Raw genomic sequence first — 23,024 nt, forward strand, 5'->3', positions numbered from 1 at the left:
ATTAGTAACCCAGACCATGCTATGAGAACTCCTGGACCGTTCCCAAGCACTCGTGGCATATCACAAGATCTGATTGGGAGATTTTTCTGACCAACAGATTCCAAAATTATAAGCAACTCTCAAGACAGACTGAAAATCACGGATGGCAATAAGCACGTTTTAAATGCTCTTTCCAATTCACTGTTTTTTCCTACCCAGGGCGTTAGGAAGGATCTAAAATTGACGCATTTGTAGGAAGCTCTTAACTTTCCACACCATAGCAGCTGTATCATAGCAAGTCACATATCTAGAATGAAAATGTTCAATCTTCTGTATGCAGCTGTAGCCACCCATCCACAGCACTGCCAGCCAACCTCCATTCTCAGGCTAGCTAGTGGAAGAGCTCCAGGCAGTTTCAGCACAGCTCTTTCTACAGTCAGGTTCTGACTTTGTGCTTTTTGTAACCCTCCCATCAAACCTTTAAATAGAGAAGAAATTAAAATCTCAGAATAGAGAAGAAAATGCACAAGTCTGACTTCAGTCAAGCAAAGGAAATCTATCACCTACAATCCGATCCCACCACAGACTCCAGTTAATGCATCCTTAAACCAGTTTGCATGCATGCAGTTCCCTAGTTTATGTTTGGGCAATTACCACTTATTCCTCAAAGCCAGGCAGCTGGCAGAACTGGTTTTAAGACCCACAACTAAAGGAGCTGTCTGGGGCCTCAGAGGCCTATTAGCCTAACCTGAACATCAGGGCAAGTCACCTAGTGCATGAGAAAAGTTGAACCCTACACATTAATCTTTGTCCAGGATCAGAGTAACCTGACATTTCTTTTATTCACCACAGTCCTCCTATTTGCCTCACTGGAAGGTTATGCCAGCACAGAAGCAGAGCAAAAAGTGGTGAATCTGTCCCCTAGTTTGGCAAGAGAATGAACACATTAGTTACATGAAAAGGAGAGTTCTGAATAGATTGTTAACATATCTCCTTTATATTTCATCAAGAGAGAGACATAGTGACTTAAAACTTGCACATTGCACAGGTTCTAATGCCCCGTTATTTTCCATCTCCAATCCCACAGCATGGACTTAGCATTTTGTAAGTAAACAGGGGGTTAACTTGATACGCTGATGAACTAAAGCTTTAGGAAACCTATTTAATGCATTTACCCAACAATAAACAGGTGGTAGAAAAGCTCCTTTTGCTACGGCCAAAGTTTGTACTTATTTTAAGGAATAGTTTAAAAACACAGTTTCAAATGCCAACAAGCAGATGAGGCAATAAATAAAATAAAATACCTTTCTTTACTGTTTCCCATGCAGCATGTGGGATGCTTTTATCATGCAGCTAAACACCACCAATGTCCATGGTATTTTTAGCATTTTAGGTTTGCCCAGCATTTACTCGTAGCTGTTTCACTAGCAACTGGAGCAGATGAAATCTGAACCACTTGTCCTGAAATGCTTCATGGGCCAGTTGTAAAGGACATTTGGGGTACAAGTTTTGGGATCATGCCAGTCACCCATGATTTGCTGATATCCCTGTGGTGTCGATGATGACTGCCAGACCATTGTGCTGCATTAACATCACACAGACTGCCTTATCTCTTATCTCTTGCTCAAGTGATTTACTACATCTTCTTAGGGCATATATGTATGAAACCTTCTGCATAGCCTTAGGTTCACCAAGGAAGATTTTTAGAGGATAGGAACAAGAAAAAAAATCTGAGTAGGATTTCTTCTCAACTCTTTCAAACATTAGTATAGCTAGTCTGATCTTCCCTTGACTTTTCCTACCTCTGTTAAAGCTTATTTACACCATCACTCCCAAATAAACCCCCATGCAGATAACCCCCATGCAGATAAACCTTCTTCTGCACACTTTCATGATAGCCACATCCACTCTAGATTCAAAAGTTTATTTTGAATTAACTTGACTTTTACACTCATGATGTGTGAAAAAAAAAAAAGAGACGTGCAAGCAACATCTTCACTCGCTTTGCTTTCCTTCATGCAAAGACGACAGCAAGGTCCATAAAGAGAAAGGTTGTACCCAGTCAAATGATTAGGTCTGAAGTCTTTCTAAAGTCTAGAAAGGAATTCAGAGTCACCTTGAAAATGTTTTAGTTCTTCAATCTAATTAAATATTTTTTCTCTCTCCCTGCCACCCCAGGCAGCACATTTTAAGTTATCCCTTTGCACACATTTATATCTTCTAGTCAATAAACAAAATGAAAGTTGCTGAAAGGTTCCTCCATGCATTTAGTCTGATACAATAAGATAAACCTGAAATACTGTGGGCCACTAAAACACAGGTCAATGCTCAGCAATGAAGACTTCCATCAGAATCTCAGCTCAATCTGTTCTGTAGTGCCAGCCCCTTCCCAACAGGATGGCCTTCAGAAGGTGGAGTCAGGTTCTTTAAACCAGCCAGCTGGTTTTGGTTTGTTTTTTTCTGGTGAATGAAAAAAACCAGGACATTTATCATTGAAGATAAAAAGTAGAATCTATCAGGAAGGGAACAACCATCAAGAAAAGAAAAGAAAGCTTTGCATTGCCTTTTGTTCAGAAACTCCTGGCACAGGAGTATCATCTATTGCTTATTTCTTAAGCATGTGAAATGGGAACAGAAAGATCAGGATTAATACACCTGAAATTTTGGCCAGTGGATTAATACTGACTACATAATTTATAGCCACAATCCCATTCTCAGAATTACTCGAAAACTGAGGGAAATAACAACATTAGACTGATTTTCAAAGATGCTTACACTGCACTCAGTGATGGTGGTGCTCAGAGTGGGCCATTTACCCACCCTTGGCTGAACAATGTTCTGCTGCAACCACACAGCTCATAGTCCATGAGGGAACTTGCTCATTTCTATACAAAACTGCTATTTCACAATACACATAGCAGAAGGTTCCTGAAGGCCTAAATTATATTCAAGAAGAGTATTTAGGCTGCTAAATCATTCAGTCACTTTCAAAGGATTTACTCAAGTTCACGAATCTAATTGCTCATCTAAGTTTAATTCAGCTCAATTTTAAAAATCAGCTAAATTGGTGCTAATGCTGACAACACTAAAAACGCTCTTAAACTTATTTTAAGGTTAATTTGGTAATTAACCAACATAAAGGTTAAGCTGACTAAAGGTATTTTTTATAGAGAATTTTACAGAATTGCACTGGTTTAGCTATAATAGTAAAAACATAAGTTTATTCAAACTTCTCTAATACTCACAAGCTCATAAATTTACTTCAGGCAATACTTCTTTAGATAAAAAACTAGTCATAGAGGAAAATGACATGAATAAGTACAGTTTTTGTTGTAGCAGTTGCTTGAACTTTTCAGGATATTCAGTAAAGCGATCATCAGTAGAGAAAAACCCCTCCTATTTCCCTGACTTAAATGTGAGGAGTAACCCCCTTGTATAAGAAATGCTGCTATGAATAGGTCTAGACTTTACACAGCCATGGGTCACTAATTTAATTAGATTTCAAAGCAGCTATTCTACCTTTACACTGAATACAATACTTCCTGTACCCTCCCTCATACTAAAAGGAATAAAACAATCCCCAAGAGGTTTACACCTCAACGCATGAGGAAACAACAACAAAGTGTACATACAATACCTTGACTTACAGATGGGCTTTATATTGTTCAAGTTATTAGGAAAACCTTAACTACCTGCTAAGTTGGTATTTTTAGCAAGGAAAACAAAAGCTTTTCTCCCTTCTGGTAAGACAGGATTCTGTTTGACCTGCTCTGCTCAGAAAATTACTCTCGTCAGCCAACCTCAATAACTTCCCCTTCTAATTATGTACATAATACAAAATTAAAACAAGCTTCTCTGTATGAATAAAATAAATTTTTAAAAATGAAATTTACTGGTAACAATAAAAGTCCTTGCCTTCCATAAAAATAAACAGTAGGTTTTGTAGGGGTTTTCTTGGGGCTTGAAGAGCAGGGTAGAGCAAGGAGCCCTGCTGTGTATCAGTGTTTGGTCTTTTGAGCTTTTCTCCTTTCAACAAAAATGAGGGCTGCAGTTTTCACAGGGTTCTTGTATCACATTTGTTACCATGCATTTCAGACTGTGTAATCTTACTGCTTTCATAATTTGAGTGATCCAAAGCTGCATGGATTAGTTACCTGAGGAGACTGGGGGTTTTGCCCTCACTAAAAGCCCTGAGGGAATAACAGGAAACAAAGTTCATATTCTCTTCCAGGAGCTCACGGTAACATTTCAAAGAATTACACAAGATAGGCGCCGTTACTGGAAGTGAAACCACACTATAATAGGATCATTTGCCTCCAGTTTCACCATCTATAAATGACATGAAAATACCTATTATTTGACACTATCATTCTGCTACACATTTGTACTGTTAATCAGCACACATGCATGTAAAGGGAAAATGTGCTATAACAACTCTATAAACAGTCTTTGCTAACAACTTTGTTATTGTTAACATCAGTCCAACTTCAAATCTTGCTCTGCTGAAGCAGGACACTAATTCAGCCTTGATCCAGCTGTTACACACAACTGCACAACATTTCATACTCTATTCTTTCACAGGAAAACAAGATGCCAGCATACAGGAAGGGCAGGGGCAGGAAACCACAGATTCTTCTGGATCTCACACATAAATGAAGCTCACAGGGTGCTGATTCCCTACGCTGACAATACAGTTCTTCTGCAGGCAACTACAGCCTATTGCTACCTTACATGCCTTGTATAGAGTGCAAGAGAGAATTTTGTGAAGAGCAAATATGAAGACGCTAGTGCCAAAATTTCTGTTGAGTCCAGTGCTTGTATTTTGTGAGCAGCATTCCTACCCTCTGTATGGCAAATTAACAGCAGTAAAAGATGAAACTCATCATAACCCATTTCTACAGTGCAGTATTTCTGGAAATATAATGGCTATTAGGACACAAAAAATTCTGATGCGCAAATGAAGTTGAAATTATAATAGTTTCTTTACTCTCCCATGTGAGCTAGTGGCAATGGTAATGAAATAAAACTGAAAGAATTACAGAAGGTATGAAAATGTGTTTCTAGATATCCATTCCTTTTTCTGATTTCAAGTAATCTTTCTGATCTTATGATAAAACTTCTGGGCCACAATACTTATTTGTCATCGTACAATGGAAATGAAAAGTCAGTCAGTTTAAGACATCCAGCAATTTGTTATCAAATAATATGTTTAAAGAGAGCTGTTTCATGGCTTCTAATACATTTCAGTGTATGAGCCTAGATTATTTAAAATCAGTGCTGTGATGAAAAATCAGACTTTCATGGTATGAAAACTGAGAAAAATAAGTAGATACTTGAATGTAATTTAAAAATTCCCAGGACAGAGAGCACTGGTGATCCCTGGAATGTCTAAACCCCAGACCCAAACATACTTTCATATGCACATGAAAAGAAAGGGAGTAAATGGAAGTAAACAATATACAAGGGTAAGCTTATTTTATTCTGGTTATAAATAAAAACCACAAGGGCAAAACTCCTTGCCCTGCTCCCCCAAAAGCTAGAAAGCAAATCACATTCTTTTCTAGACACAAAGACAGTAATTTCATTACAAGAAGTGTAAGTGAAAAATCAGGAAGGCACAACTAAGTATAATTAGGGGGTTAACAGAAGTTTGGGGAGTGGGGTCCCTGTCCTATTTACGAACATAGCAAATAAAAAACAGTTATGATGTTATTTCCTCAATTACGGCCACTTCTCCTTTGCAAAGTGGTAAATTGTAAGAGCAAGGGCTGATGTGACCTTAGTATTGATTAGTAGGACAGAGCTCTCATCTACTTACAGGCAAATATCCCTTGACACTGGGATACAACAAGAAAGGGAGAAGATACAAGAAGCCAGAGAGACAATGCAGCATTGTGTTATTTCCAAAGGAAGTACCATCCTGAGACACTTGAGGATGCCCCCTAAAGAACAGTGTTGGGGACCTGAGGCACACGGACGCAGAGCCCTTGACAGTCAAGAGGGCTGTAGCTGGAACTAGATAAATTGCCAGAGCTGTGATGACAGCGCTGGAATCAGAGCTGTGGGATTTAACAGAAAGATCAAAGCAGTCGATGGCATATCCCTCCTTCTATCATCTTCTACCCCACAGCACTGTGCCAGAACAGCACCAGCTCAAAAAAACACTTGCCACATGAGCAGATTCCTGGCTAGTTCTATCTACCATACTGGCAAACATATAATTTTGCTGCCTTTTCTTGTTTTTTTTTAAACCATAGAGTTGCTTTATCTCCAGCCTAGCGTAAGCTCAACTGGAGATGGCTGACTAATTTGGTGCAGGCATTACTGAGTAGCACAGACCAGTGGGGACCACCAGAGAGAGATGAGCTTGGTAGCAAATTCTAATTTACTCTCAACACATGGAAGAATGCGTCAGCAAAGACTCTCAGAGCACATTAATTAGTTAAGCCTACTCAAGTTTTGTGGCTATTTTAAAATTAATAGGGTTGAGTAAACTAGGGCAAGCAGACAAAAAGGCCTACATCCTCAAAAGCACATTGTGGGTACGCTGAGGATTGTCTTTGTTGATCTGGATCTAAATGGATTTCAAGGTCTAATAATGAATCAATGAGTTGCATACTGTTTCCTAGATTCCTATCTCTCTGTGATCAGGCTCTTATAATGACCTGGGATTCAAAGAGCGTCTTCCACTGCATTATATTAGACCAAAGCTGGTATTAAAGAACTTTCAAAATGTGAAATTATGTGGTAGTTGACTCATCGCAGCAAGAACCATAAAGCTGAATACTGCTGTTGTTTTTTTTACATGGCTATGTCACCATATGTAAATTATGCCAAGAACAGTAAAAGCAAAATAAGAAAGCATAAGTGGGTGTTAAACTTTTTTATCTTCCATGGTACATATTTATAAGAGATGGATGGAGCACTTTACGGTTAGCAAGACGTTTGTGATGAAAAGAGAAATACCTTTGCCTCCCAAGTATCCAATATTTAAAAGCAAAGTTAACATACCTGTTCCTTCACTGCTCTTTTTTTCAGACTGTGCCACTTGTATGACTTCAGCAGCAGCATCCCTTACTACCAGATCTTCATTCTGCAGCAGTAGAACCACACACTTCCACAGAGCAAGGGTATCAGACAGTCCTACATTCATTTATGGAGAAAAATGAGAATTCTATTTCTTACATGCATTCAAAGAAGTTAGAGAGTTCTGTTTCCACAGCTAAACAAAACAAAGGCTGAAACACTGCAGAAAAGCACATTGACAAACCACTGGCAAAATGACTGCCAATATGATCAAAGTATTTTCAGCCTGTGTGAACTTTATGTAGATGGCAGACTCAGCTTAGTTTAAACAGTGGGCAACAGATAAGAGAATGGACCTCTCTGACTGGGTTCAGCTGTAACTCATGAGTGCTCTGAATTTTCTACAGTTTCTAGGAGTGCAGAATTCCTGTCTGGCAATGTCAAAAATTTTGCCACTGGAGATTGACCAACGCACTCTGACCATGGATTTGCTGTTGCAACCTGCCTGGAGCAGGAGCTTCCAAACCAAGCTTTCTTCAGATAATGCCAGTAGTCCTGGATACAAATACCATTCCCTGCAGGAAAAAGCAGATGATCCCAGCTCCCAGGGATCTACCAGTTACCTACTTCTCCTACATCCACCTCACCTCACCACTCACCAACAAGCCCTGGCACCCTTACACTATCTGTTGGAGCAAGTCAAGTTAAATCCATAGAGTAATTACATGCACACAGTTAAAACTAATCAGAGGTAACTGCCCAGAGAGAGGTGCTCACTAGGTAGACCCTAAACAGGCAGACAGCACATACCACCCCAGTGGCAATTTTCATCTCACGAGCAATAATCCACTTGCAAACCCTTGTGCCATTCAGTGCTGTCACACTGTGGATGACCACCTGGAGTCACAAGGCTCCTAGCTTTGCTGGGGTACTTTTCATCTGACTTTTCAGGTCTTCTTGAACATCTGCATTAAGGGATCCTACTAGAAGGTCTCTTGTAGATGCAGCCAGCTGTTAGATATTACTTTCTGGTGATCACAGACAACAGGGGAGCTGGTGCTTCATTGTTGTGCTGGTTTTCTTCAACCATGTTATCAGTAGGTCTATCAGACATTTGTATTACAAAGCTAGCCAGACAATTGTATTTCACTGCTTGGCCACAATAAATTGCTCAAGGCTTTATTACACAGGCAGAGAAAGCATTCCTGTATTTCATACAATTTCCCTATGTGGGAATGGCATGGAGTATAATTATTACAGAAAGAGTTGCTTTTCTTCCTAACATAACACACTCAATAATGTTCCAATGGCACAGCTAGGGCAGAATAATTATTCCCTTATAGATTCAATGGCCAGCTTTCCCATCTAGACAAGTTTCTACAGGATCTCCAGCAGTGGTGGAAGTCTGCAAATGGATTTTCCAGAAAGACTTTTTCTGAACCCTCAAGCAGCATGATGGAGAGATGATGGGGTCACCCAGAACATAGCGAATGGCATTCACTCTTCCTCTTATGAGCATAATAATGGAAACTTATTGGAACAACTACAACTCCATTCCACACAACCAAAGTCTTCTTAACTTCTACTTTTTACTGTATGTGGTCAAGCAAGGTGATGCAGAATAAGGTGTAAAAGTCAAAACTGTTTATATGTGCATAACCCCTTTAAGAGAATGATTCTGAGTTTATATCACTACAACTAAACACTAGATCATGCCCCTGATTTGCTAAAATTCTCACTGTAATACTGCTGCCCATCTTGTTCAGGACACAAAATAATTTCTTTATCATCTGTTACTACTTATTCTTGTATATCTCTTGGCTCCTTAATCACAAAATCCCCTTATTCTCTATTCACAGAAGGCAGGGGAAAAAAAAAAGCTAAAAGAAAAAAAAACATGTATTCTGCAGTACAGAGCAGAGAGTTTCATTTAGCTTTTGCCTCTCAGTCAGTAATGTATTACTTAATAACACTCTGTAATTTTTGTTTCATTCTTTCTTTCTTTTCTAAAGAGACAGTCTAACATTAACTGTAAAAAAAAAAATTATACGTGGGAGGTATAATGTGATCCAATTATTAATCATTCTTATAGTAGAATGTGTCCCTAATTTCTAGACTGAAGCCTTTAATTTCAACATTCATCCAGCTCAGCTTTGTTACACTCACAGTGTTAAACTAAGAGTATGCCCACATCACCAATACAGTATTTCAGAAAGACTGAAGTCAGAGAGCAATTGCAAGCTAGGAAATCTGTACAGCAATGTACAGTGGCCTGGAAATGTAATAACAGCTCATGTCCCCCTTCTCCAGAGTTATTGCAAGAGGCTGTGCACATGTGCTTTTTCTAACAGAATTTAAATAAGTCTATATGTCTTAGTAATTAAATTCTATAAAAATAGGGTTTAAAACGGGGTAAAAACCTCTGTTTGATGTAATTATGTGTTTTGACTATGTGTACATAGCATGTACTATAAATATTTATAAGTCATGTACTAATGGATTTCATCTACAAAGATCCAGAAAATTAGTGTTCAAACTACTTACCAAGAATGAGCTTCTCACTGATCAGAAAGCAATGATGTTACACTTTTAAGAACTTCAGCAGCTGCTAACAGCATCTCTGTCTCTTGCTCATCTCCACAAAAATACAGGATCAGTTGAACCCATTTTTTCAAGACTTCTTCTGAAATCTAAAAGCACAGAGCATGTGAGAAGTATGCTGTACAACCTCTTACCATCACACTGAACTACACACTGCAGAAGGGATACTGCTCATTAGTAAATGTGGATTTTTTTCAAGTTGCACTCAGAGCAGTATTTACAGGCAATTCTCTCGCTCTGTCCCTTCACACCAGACTCACCCATGACCACACAAGTCAAAGCATGTCTTTGTGTAGTGTATTCAGTTCTTCTAAACATTCAAGTCAAAGTCCAGTATGCTGGACTATAACAAAGGGAAGCAATTCTCAGAAGCATTCTACAGGTACACACACATAGCTGAAAAAAACAATTAAAAGCTTTTGAAGCATGCCATCAATCTTAGCCTTTGATAATTACGCAATGCTTGGTAAAGGGATGAATGGAGCTCCATTTTTCTCCTCTGCTGATACTGGAAATGTTTTTTTTTTTTTTTTTTTTAAATAAGACTCTCAAGGCACCTTTCATTTTGAAAGCATGTGCACTCAGAACATTGAAGAAATCTCCCTGTTGGCTGATACACAGCAAAGCCCACTGTCCTAAAACATGAAGAATCAGAAAAAAAGAACAGGAAAGAGAAATTTCCTGGTTCAAATAAAATCCAGATGCCGTCTTTCAGAAAATATTTAGTCCTCTGACATATTCAAGGAAAACTACTACTAAGTAATAATAGAAAAAGCTTCAACTCTTCCCAATATGTAATGATGACTATTAGATGTTTTGTGGAAAAAAATAATGTGCACTTTACCTGTAACTCAAATAATGCTTCCAAAACTTGTAAATGCTGCCCTGCATTAGGACAGCTGGGCCATAACTGTGAAGAGAAAGTCCTAAATTGTATAAGTGACCAAGAAGGATTTGAGATCCCCTGCAAATGCTACCCTTAGGAGAGCAGTGCACCTAGGTCAAGGTGCAGGAACCTCAAGTGAAGGTTAGAAAACAGAACTTGCAAAATGCAGGAGGTGGCACCCAGATACAGCGTGTGCTACAGCTATCAGAAAGAAGCTCCAGAGGGAAAAAAGCATCCCAAACAAAGCCAAACAGATTGGCACTTCATTCACAGGAGAACAGATAAAGCAGCACCAGTTTGACCTGGATGCAATTGAGCTATATGCAACTAAAGTTTTGGAGTTTTTTCCTCCTTTCTTTCCTTTTTTACTTATTTTTAATTAAAAGAAATGAAAAATATAACAAAATAAGGTAAAGAAGAGAACCAATGAAAAGGTGAGTCAAGTAAAAGGGCAGAGAAATACAGGAAGATTCACAGAATCCCTGAATGGGTGAGACTGGAAGGGACCACAGTGGGTCATCTGGTCCAGCTTCCCTGCTCAAGCAGGGTCATCCCAGAGCACGTGGCACAGGATGGTCTTGAATATCTCCAAGGGAGACTCCACGCCCTCTCTGGGCAATCTGTTCCAGTGCTCAATCACTCACACAGTAAAGCAGTTCTTCCTCATGTTGAGGTTGAACTTTCTGTGCATCGGTTTCTGCTTGTTTCCTCTTGTCCCATTGCTTGGCACCACCAAGAAGAGCCTGGCTCCATCCTTTGACGCCCTCCCTTCCGATAGTTAGAGACAGTGATGAAGTCCCTCTCAGTTGTCTCTTCTTGAGGCTGAACAGGCCCAGGTCCCTCAGTCTTTCCTTGTAAGAGAGATGCTCCAGTCCCTTAATCATCTTTGTTGCCCTCTACTGGACCTGCTTCAGGAGCTCCATGTCTCTCTTGTGCTGAGGAGCCCAGAGCCGGACACAGCACTCCAGGTAAGGCCTCACTTGGGCTAAGAAAAGGGGCTTCATCCAAGTCATTGACGAGTAAGTTAAACAATACTGGGCCCAGTAGTGAACCTTGGGGGACACCACTAGTGACAGACAAACTAGAGCCTGTGCCACTGATTACAACCCTCTGGGATTACTTGTCAATCCACCTCACTAACTGAGGAATAAATGCCACCTCAGTCATGCTCTGTCTCATTCTGTGTGGTACATGGCCATGCACCTGCACTGCACCAAGGGACAGAGCCAGAGCACGTCCTACAGATTCTGCAACAGGGGAAAACATAACATAAAAATCTTCCAAGATGGTAAAATTACTAAATTTCAAACAGACACATCTATCTAGAAAAGACAGAACTTTTACCTTATGGAAGAGAAACAATCCCTTTCACAGATGCAAATACTGAGTGCAAGACCAAAGGAAGAATTTCGAGGGAACACTGATGTACCTTACCTGGTCTTTTACTAAGCAGAAAGCTTTCTCTGCAGAAATATCTTAGATCTCCCATGATTTACATGCCTATTAGAGAAAGCTGTTTTTTTATTTTATTTTTATTTTACTTTATTTTATGTATATCATTACAAGTTAATGTTGTTTCAGCATTTTTCATTAATTCCTCTTTGTTATTTTAAACTTGAAGTCATCGCATTATGCCTTTCTTTAACAAAAATGTTTAACATTGTAATTCATTTTTGTCAAGTCTTGTGTGCAAATCTGAGATTTTCTTTTTTTTCATAATGAGAAAGATTATTAGCATATAATAAGAATTTATTCTGCTGCACATTCTGTCAAAAATAATAGCTATGTAAGGAAAATAAATCTTCATTTTAATACAGATCATGAGAATTTTCTTTATTTTAGAATATCCATTAAGTGTTTTTTGTGTCTTCAAAAATATTTTTAAAAATGCCTAGCACTAAAAGCTGCGTTTGCACTGCTCTACACATACATATGTGACATCACAGACTGACAATTTAAAAGAAATCTGAGCTGGCTGGGAACTGCACTCAACCACTGCTTCAGCTTCCCATCCAACCTGCTCTGCTGTGGGCTCCACAGCAATCAGAAACCACAACAAAGTTGCACTTTAGTAAATGGGCTGGATTCAGAACAAGCGTTAATCACCGCAGGCATTTCCCTTTCCACATTATAGTGACCATTTCAGATGAGCTCAGAAGTTGAAATTAATCCATCAGAAATATTTACTTATGCATTTAACTTTAAATGACTTTCAGAGGAATATACTGAGATGATATTCATGGCTTTTTCATTTCAGTACATGGCAGTGCATTCAGAGAGGAAGATAAAACACCAAAAAAGGTGCAAGGACACAAGAAAACACAAGCTAGGGGCTAAAAGAATCCACATTATTACAATCACCAAAAACTCCAGATTACAAAACTGTTAAGCAGCTCCATTTCCCTTACCTGATGATGGTTCTGCAAAAGATGGATAATCAACTTGGAGGCAAATTTGAGAGCTATGATTTGACCTTCAGTACTGCGAAAACAACGCAAAGGACATATCAGAAAAATCCAGCTATTTATGCCATCATCTCATCTCTAGAAGAAAATTAGCCAGCTCTTAATTACTTCTGATTATCACCAGTGGATATTTTTTAGGCTTAGCACTTGAAGATTTTACATTACAGATCTTGATGTTAGCTAAATTTTCAGCTGATACGCAAATGAAATGTGCCTTTACTTTCACCTCTCGTGTTTATTTTCTATTTACAATACTTCTCACAGAAAAACACAGTTGAAAATGAAACCCAAGCCAAATAAACCAGACATTATTTTAAATTGTAAACAAAAGCAGCTCTTCAAGCTGCTGTTAAGCTGCAGGAATATCTCTTCTACAGCTGCTAGGAATGTTCCAGATGTGGAATATGCCAGCTGCCACCTTCTGAGCCTCCATGCTGCCCACAGGGTCTGAGGACGTGGCTCTTTGCACTGTGGCTTCTGAAGGTTAGTCTCACCATGGGGAATGGCAACATAGCACCTGAGCAGTATGACCTGCCAGTTCAGCTATTTCCATCCAACAGCACCAGTCAGTGGTATTTTACCACCAGTATCTTATCTTCATTCCAGAAATGACCATTCCCCACCATAAGCATTTAAACTTGAACAATTTAGTGCAAATCAGCAGCAAATGGGCATAGCTATGAAATGCTGTTCTACACCCTATATCCTAAATATTCGCCATTGATAACACTGGGGTTCAATGTTTATACGGCTTAAAACACTACTAGAAACAGGATGTCAAACCCATAGAGCCTGGACACTTTAACCCTGTTTGTTTGTTTCATTATAAATGGGCAAACACAGACTCTAATTCAGTACAAACTACAAACTGGACCCACATTTTCAGTGCTTTCTGCAGGCTTTACAGTCTGAATGGGGAGTGCAAATCCCTATTAACCATTTCTGCCAATCCAACAAGTTAAATGAGATCTGTTACTCTTTCTACAAATCATCTGCACATAAACCTGGATACAATGGAGGAAAGATTCACAGCAAGTTAGTATATGTTTGGATTATTAATTCTAAGTTAAATTGGGTGTTTCCCAATTACTGTTCAGGAAGAACTATGCTTACTGGCTGTCACTGGAGAGCCAGAGTAACTTCTTATTTCAGGAACTGTATTACTGGACATTTACAGGGTGCTTGCCCATATGACTTGTGGGCCTTTCTAATAATTCAGATCCATGTCTAACTTCTTTGAAAAATTCTCAAGAACTCTCTTAATTCAAACACATCACACTCACTTTTCTGAAACATGGATTTTTATATCAAAGGGTAGTCTCAAACCAATAAATTAATGTTTCAATGTTTAAAGTTTTAAAAATATAAGTATTTCAACATTACGAAACACCATACCTGTTAGAGATATCTACAAGGTTTAAACTCCAGGTTAAGAGCTCATTTGGATCCATTTTTATAGAGCATTCAGTCTTGGGAAGCACATTTCTGAGATCCATATTATAAAGAATTTCCAGTACCTGCAGACACAATTCACGAACAAAGAATTTAGGGACAGTCTCAATGTGAATGTGCACACTTGAGATCAATAGAACACCAACCTAAACCTCACTCTAAGAACACAAAGTGCTCTGGATAGCACTAAGAAAGAAAAGAGGAAGTTCTTGCTTTTACACAAGAACATCTGTTACAGAATTATTGTTCAATGTAAAAAAAATCCCAACCACTCAGCTAGTATTTAAAAAAAACAATGCATGTTTGAAATATAACTTTAAAGTTTAATAATACAATTTACTGAAAAATACCAAATATCAATAAAGTAGCACCCTCTTACCATGCAAAAACACTCGTGATTCGTTTCCTTCAGAGCCATTGTGAGAAGAGTGTCTTCCAAATCAATGAGTAAACACAATACACCTTCTCTTCCTTCTGCAATCTGCTTGGAATTTTTTTGTTTCAACCACAGCAGTATTGCTTCCAACACAAGCAGACGTACTTCATGAAACTCACAGTGAAGGAGATGAGCTATTGACAATGATGGCTTGGCAATTTTCTTTGCAGCAGCTGAACCACTGCCCTGGGTGTCTGGATCTGCAGTCACCGGCAGCACTGATATTACAAGTTTGGTGATGCTCTGAAGATACTGTATCAGTCCTGGTACTACAGATGAGGAGGGAATGCCAGACACCAATTCAGACTCCGAAATAACTCTGTTCATCTCTTCCCAAAATTCATGAAATTGCATTCCTGGAATGAGAATAACAGCAAAGTGACAAAGAGATGATGTTACCGTCTGCTCCAGATCATGAAGTTGACAAACGCCACGTATGCAAAAGGTATCATATGGTAAATTCAGGCATGACATTAAAATCATAGTCCTCCTTCATTTTAAACTGATTCCAAATTATAAAACAGCTTTCCCAGACATCACGTGCATACATATTTTAAAAAAAAGGAATAAGGACACAAAGTTTTCTGAGAACTATAAATGGCTTGACATGAGCTGAAAGTTTCAAACAACTTAAAAAAATGCTACAGTACCTTGCAGATTGCCTGTAATCTTTACAAATTATAGTTGTTTGATAAGTATTTCTTTAAATCAAGCTACTAATACAGTATTGCAAATTTTACAAGCCTTGCATTGCAACTGTAGAAAGTGTATATAATAAATTATATAAATATATAAATAAAGTATCCAGTATATCTGGGGAAAAAAAGTGTAGGTAGGTAGCTCTAAAATCAGAGACCAGACTGGACAAAGTACTGTCTGTCAGCTTCTCATCTGCACCTGAAATCAGGAGACAGAGGTCATTTTGGTAATATTGAAAATCCCATGCTTTCACAGATTTAATCAGAAAAAGTTACTATTAAGAAGGTGCCCTTTGTGGATAAATAGACCTGCCCTGTGTGTATCAACCTAAAGAATTTACCAATTAAAAAATTCAGGATGCTTTATCCCTATGCTTATTCATTTTGGACAGTTAACACAGCTAAGGATAAAGGAATCACACCGTAAATCCCTCTTACGTATCAGCACAGGAACTGTGACATTGCAGCCATTCACACTTGTGTGACCTGTCCACATGGCACAATACAGCCTGAGAACCTTCTCTAGAGCTTGGCCACCTCCTGCTGCAAGCAAAAAGGTCGCTGCTATCTGTGATGCCAGAGGGTTTCAGGCTTTAGCAGAGCTGGCAACGTAGCCACAAAATGAAAGAAAAAAAAAAAAAATCAATGGTCATCTCTCACACACTTACACTGAAATACTCATGTGACTTGAGTTCAACCTTCTTCTCCATCATCAGTGTGAATGAGTCATTTTATATATTGAAACCAAGGATTTTGGCCCAGTTTAGACGTCTGTATAGACTGTACTGCAAGAAAATGAATGTGCTATATCCCACAAAATACAAATACAAATAAGGGAAAATCATGAAGGAACACAGAAGAGAACAACAGTGCCACTGGTGTTACAGGATGTTATGAGTTTATTTTTTTTTAAAATGTAAAAATGCACGAAAGATAAATACAAAGATTAAAGCAAACCTAGATTTCTTCAGTATCTGCAAGAAGACAATTCACTGCCATATAAACTTTGCTATTTATAATTAAACACTAAGCACTGCTAGAAGCCTGTCCAAATATTTCTACTAAATTGCTGAATTTGACATCAAGCTGCAACGCAAACACAGATTCATTTTGTTGCCCATGAAGACATTTCCCTAAGCCTTCTATTTACAGCTAAATATCCTGCCCTTTCATATTCAGATTCTTCCAAAGCCATCTTAATTTGTTTGACATTTACACAGAAACTTGACATGATTGTACACTGTCTAGCACATAAGGCAGAACCGTTTCTGAGTAATTCTGGACAAGCTTCAAAGAAATGCAGTATTTGTAAAAAAAATTCAGACATATTGCCTAACCATTAGTTCTGTCATTCGCGTTTTCACTTCAGTTTCTTTTCCGAACAGGTTTGATGCAGTGAAAGAAACTGCAATATCAGTGCATTATCCTCTAGATGACACAGCTGACTCTATCTCTTAACAATGCAAACTTGTGTATTTCATTTGCTACATTTTCTAAAACCCCTCCAAACACACTGGTTTTACATACTGGCATCATAGCATAAACTAGCATTAATGCCCATTTCACACAACAAGTATCCAACAGCCAGAATTCCTTAATTTCTGAACTGTCTTGTTGCCTTGGAGAGGGATTAGGCCTTTATCTCAGTTATTCCATGGATTGACTCCACAGACACCAGTTTAACAACAGAAATAATCCCAGGTAACTGAAAGGAAAAGGTTCAAGTTCTAGCACCTCAGTTCAAGAAGAGAAACAGCTTCAGTTTTGGAGCCCTGCACCCTCTCTGCTTCCTACCTGTTCCCCTCAGCTGCATTTCAGCAATGCACTGTCAGCAAGCTCAGTTATTCAACCCAAGTGTATATTTCTATTACTTTCATACAAAAAACATTGTGGAGCTACTCACTCCTAGAAGTACTACTTTGCAGAGACTGTGATACAAGAGTCTTTGCTATCAGATCCTTCTTTTCTGTACACATCAGATCCTTCTGTTTTGGAGGCCTGTTGGATGACTTTTTTTTCCCATACAATTGTTACAGACTGGACACTGTGGTTCATATATTTTACAGAAAGTCTGTTTAAAACTGGATGTCTCAATGGCAAGGCCGTCAGCAAAATAAGACTGTCTGCATATTTTCTTAGCCTCAGAACACCAGAAAGCAAATCCTTCTGCATTCATCTTGTGCTCCATATGTTCTCCAACACTCTTTTTTCACACAAATATGCACAAAAGGAAGGAATGCCCCTGTCTTATTACAATACAGTGGAAATATTCCTGCTTTCAACTTCATCACCACGAAATCTTTCCAGCCTTTCATGTAAATGTTTTCTCGTCTGCTTAGCTTTAAGTAAACTTTTTCCTTTGGCTTACATCAAAATATCCGACCAAACCAGAAATCCACACTGGTTCCCAAAGCAAATGTCAGCCTCTGTTGTTAAGATACAATAAAGACATACTTTCATTTACAAACAAAAAACACTGTACAGTTTGAACAACCAGCTGCTGAGAAGGAAGAACAAATTCTGGCTGACCAAAGAATGATCCTGGCAAACAGCAGTCTTGTCCAGGATGCTGACAGATGCAAAAGAGCCCTCCAGAATTAAGTGGATTAATTTTATTTTTCCCTCCTTAAGGATTGCTTCATTTGTAGGACAGGAAGAACTTTGGCCTCCTTCTAGGAAGGGAGACGTCTCACACAACCAGTGTCAATCCTCCTTAACACAGAGCACAAAGAGCCCATAGTGCTCCTCAATCCCTTTATGTCCACTACATTGATATATGCATAGATCATCGATGGCACATCAACTAGGTTTGAGGCATTGGTTTTTTAATCCTATTTGCGCTCAACTCAAGTTCAATCAATTATTATGAAGTAAAATGGCCTTTCATCACCTGAAAATAAAGGAAAGTAAAAGGAGCAGAATGTAATTAGCAGACCTGATGAATCTCTAGTTAAAAACCTCCTCAAAGTTAGCAACTCCCAAACCTGTGCCTCCCTCTCTTCTGCTCCTCCCCACAGCGGCAGGCAGGTCCTATTCTTCAGTCTGTTCCCAGCAAGTAGAAATATCGAGTAAGGACAGAAAAACATCCCTGCTCAGGGAGTAATAAACTGTCAGCTGATGGACAGTTCAGCTGATCTTTCATCTCAGATTCTACAGTATGTTCAAAAGTGAAAGAAGTAATCTGAATTCCTTCCGTATTTAAATCTCATTTTTTTTTTCACCTCCTTGACAGCTAACATGCAGGACTGATTATGTACTTCTATAGGATTCAGTAAATTACAGTAAATTACTGTCCTGGTTACTGCCATTGGACAACTCTCCCTATCATCAGGTGTATACTGTGTGAGGAGCTTTTGTTTCAAAATGTGATTAGCATAGATATAAGTATTTGCACACTTCTAGATAAATGTTGAGATTAGCTCCTGTATGCAGGCCCTCAAGCATCCAAGCCACCTTCCATCTTCCTACCAGAGGCTCCAGAAAGGAAGAACAAAGCAAGGGAAAAGGGGAGAAGTTAGTAGCAGCATCAGAAGAGTTACTGACACTCTGCAAGGGCAGACAAGAACTGCATAGAGAGCAATAAAATATTGCTATGCCCACAGTGCAATGTTACAGGAAGGGGTCCAACATCAGAAATTGAGATATTCATCATCATCATTCGCCAAGACCTGCAAGAAAGTGCAATTATTTATGGACTGAGGTTAAAATCCTTTGCACTCGCAAACTACCATCTATTTATGGATATCTGAAGAGATCACATGAATAGAGAGAAGGTTGAGGTAATCAGTGCCAAGAAGAGATTTTCCTAGACAAATATTAAGGAAAAGTATTTTCTTTCAAATTTTTCCTTTTTATTAAAAGTGGATTAGGCAAAGTCACTGCTAAATGTTAAAAAAAGAGAACAGAAAAGTCTGTTTTATTATACTGCCAAACTAAGGTGACTGTTGATGATCATGAAAAGGGCATATTTTATGCAGGATGTTTTCTTTTAAAGACATCTGCAACTTCAACATCAGAAACTAAGCATCAGTATTCACAACACAATTCAAAACTATAAACAGGAGTGATTAACAGAATCCACGGATGACTTACCACTGGGGACAGAAGCATCCCACTGCATTTTGTACAGTATAAGGGAAAGTTTTCAATTAAAAAAAAGAAAATGGAAAAAAAAAAAAAAGCATTTGATCTGGACACTGAGACTGCTCTTTTTCTTACAGCTTCTCTCTGGCACAGCACTGAGTTTTCCACTATTTCGCATTCATACAGAAATGTAAAAACCCCTAGAGACAGTGCAAGTCAGCCAGTGGTACATGCTGGAATCTAAAAAGAACCTGATTTCAGAAGGATGAGTAGTCTCTGTCTTCACATGGGGACTGCTAACAATAATAAACATGATCAACTCCACTTTCCCTTAGTGTCACTTATTTCAGGTAACACCTTTCCATATTCCCTGTAAACCACAGCATCCCACCACTATCATGCTCTACCATCAACAACCCTCCTCCTTTCACTATGTCCCCACCATCTTTCTAAAAACACTTTAACTTTCCTCCTCCAACATCTGTGCCATGAGTTCTGCTTCCAGCATTTCCTAGACAGACTGCTGGTGTAGCACGCCTCCACCTCCTTTCTCCAACCATTTATTATTCTTTTCAGCCTCTGTCCATTTGTTTTGTCCTTCTGTCTCACATTCATTTTTGTTCTGTCTTTAGACCACCTTAACACAGTACATCCCTCACTTGTTCTGCCTCTGGCATTTTACTGAACGGTAACTCCCAGTCACTCCCCGTGTCCTAGACCTCCAACAATGACATCCTCAACTTCTTCATTCTCCTGTCTGCATTGAATCAGAATACTGAGTACCTAAATACATTTCCTTTTGACTTCTCTAGTTTAATGTTAGTAGGCACAGGCCATTTAGATGATCCTATATATATGTTTTAAATCTTTATCTTCCTTGAGTCAAAATAAACATTTATCCAGTACTACAGTCAATATACCAGCATGCAAAGTTTATATACTTTCTGACATATTAAAAAAAAAATTGCTTTCAATTTGTTAGGACAGAATTTAGGTCTTAATTAATTAGATGAAATAACCAAACACCTATTAATAAGCTGCCAGTGTTTTTGTTCAAATAACTGTTCGGCCATACTTCTTAAGGACCTAGGCAAAGAAAGTTTAAGTATGGTTAAATATTCAACCTAGTTATTCCTGTCAAATTTTTACCATTTAAAAATTATCAGATTGTAAGTTGTTAGCCTGCAGAAAAAAACCCTTATTTTAGTTACCATATAGCTTCTTTCCAAAATAACAAAAGAGTAAGAAGTACGATACTGAAAAAAAGTGGCCACAGCCTTCAAATGCTATTTAAAAGTCCTGCAAATCTGTACTTCAGGCAAAACATTTACCAGATTCCAATGTAAAAAAGGATTGGACTTTCATTGCAAAGCATTCAGAAGTTTGATAATCCATATTATTTCTACCAATGTACTTTATAACTTCAAATAAAAATGGAAAAATATAACTAGGAGAATGGTATTTGCACTATATATTATTTTAAACATGGTCTTTTGCTATATTTAAGAGTAGACAGCAGACAGCTGTACATAATTGCTCGTGTTTCTGATCACATACACACACACATGAAGTGCACAGTATTTTTTGCAAACATTTCTTCTGCTCACGAGTAGAATTTAAGAATCTTAACCAGGCTACTTCTACAAAGGGTTTAGCTATTTGGAAGATAGTAAGAAAATGAAAGTGTGCTTTTGCAAAACCCAAGGAAAGAATATATTAGTGAGAGCAGAATATTGACTGATCTATTTTGATATCAGAACAATCTATTTATGAACAGGGTTATTTGTGTAAATACTAAGTAACTGTTCCCACTGTTGACACCAACACTAGAGTTTCATTAATCTCAAGAACTTTTATAAATTATTCCACCTTAAATGTGGAAAGGGATAATGCATGGTTAGACTACAAGTGGCAGCTTCTCCTAAATCACTGATTCATCCTATTTGACATCCTGTTTAAATGTTTCCTCTTTCTCATCAAACTTGAATTTTGAAGACACTATGCTCAATAACAGGCCAAACCAGCCAGCAGACCGACAGCATGAGGATAAAGGAACAACGTGGCAGGATTATCTTTAGCAAACTTTCATCTTTTCCCTTTTCTATTCTATATCCTATTTCACTTATGTTGATGGGTTTTCTGGACTCAACACTACACTTTATCAAGAAGTGCCATTTTTTGGAACACAACCCTGAGTAAAATGCGCTTTTATTAGTCAAGTATATTTTAAAGAGTTGCATCCATTTTTCCCTTCATGAAATGACAAAATACTATTAGAAAACTATTCCAAGGCATGAGCAAGAAAGAAAACATGACCACTTTGTCCTGTGGCATTCTTCTTCTGTTACAGAGAGAAAGAGCATCCCAGATCTGAGCTTTACTGGAAACACCACTCTGGCTCCTGCAGGATCTTAACAATACTCTCATCTTACTGTTTAGCTTAAAACATCAATTTCCAGAAGATCTGAAAGCAGGAATCTCTAAGACCGGTCCTCTCAAAAGTACAATATTCAACAGAGGAATCTTATTTACTGGAATCACAGGAGAGAGAGCCTGCCTGTAGTCTGGCTTCTGTCTCTTGCAAAGCCCATCTCTGAGTGCAAAGAAAAATGTCCAACCTCAGACACACACATGGATGTGGAGCTCCTACAGCTTGGCAGACCCCTGCTTCTAACTCTCGCTGATCAAAACTTGTGAATTTGCAAACAATTTTACACACAGTTAAGGCTAGACACATTTTCACATGAACTCAGGGGCATTTTCACCCCTGCCAAAGTGTCTACAAGTATTTCTCTGTTTCTCCTATAATGTTTGAAGCAGGGTACAAAAGCCAGAAAATCCTCCAGAAGAAGACTGCATTGTCCTACCCATTAGACAGAAAAGTCCCTGGACATCTATGATTCCTAGTCTATAAAAACTGTTACTGCTGATAAAATACATCACAGAGGTCTGCAAGAAAAGATTCACTGGATAATATTATTAATTATTAATAGCGGCAACAGACATTAGCTCATCAAATAATCCTGTACCTGGTAAAAACTTTTTTTTCCTCTCAATAAAGGAAAAAATAGCATTTTTATTTATATAGTTTAACTTTTTTATTTTTTATTTGCTTCCAACCACAATTGATAACAGAATAAAAATATTTGTAAGTTTACATAGTCTCGGTATTATGTATTGTCTCTGCATATCTGAAGACCCTCAGGCACATAAGGCACAACTGGAAGAAAAGCTCTAGATTTTGCCTATCAGCTCTAGGAAAGAAAACTGTCTTTTCACAGTGACATGAATCAGGCAACACTTTCATCCAGTCCAGCAAATCAGAAAAGCTATGGGTTTGTTTTTTTTTTGTTTAAGACAAATAATCATCATTTGACCAGTAATAAATTTTTAGCTGG

The 23,024-nt window shown here is 38.3% G+C and overlaps 1 protein-coding gene across 1 annotated transcript in view; it reads right to left on the reverse strand.

Annotated features, from left to right (window-relative positions):
* Nucleotides 1–23,024, reverse strand: part of THADA (THADA armadillo repeat containing) — a 160,545-nt gene that overhangs the window by 21,443 nt on the left and 116,078 nt on the right. Inside the window, 6 exon segments of the mRNA XM_050315607.1 lie at nt 6,991–7,122; nt 9,550–9,574; nt 9,576–9,695; nt 12,901–12,973; nt 14,353–14,474; nt 14,789–15,201. Of these exon segments, the coding sequence (XP_050171564.1) occupies nt 6,991–7,122; nt 9,550–9,574; nt 9,576–9,695; nt 12,901–12,973; nt 14,353–14,474; nt 14,789–15,201 (885 nt within the window).

This window comes from Myiozetetes cayanensis, unplaced genomic scaffold, assembly GCF_022539395.1.
Source record: "Myiozetetes cayanensis isolate MyiCay16 unplaced genomic scaffold, myiCay2020 scf2-11, whole genome shotgun sequence".
Classification (NCBI taxonomy): domain Eukaryota; kingdom Metazoa; phylum Chordata; class Aves; order Passeriformes; family Tyrannidae; genus Myiozetetes; species Myiozetetes cayanensis.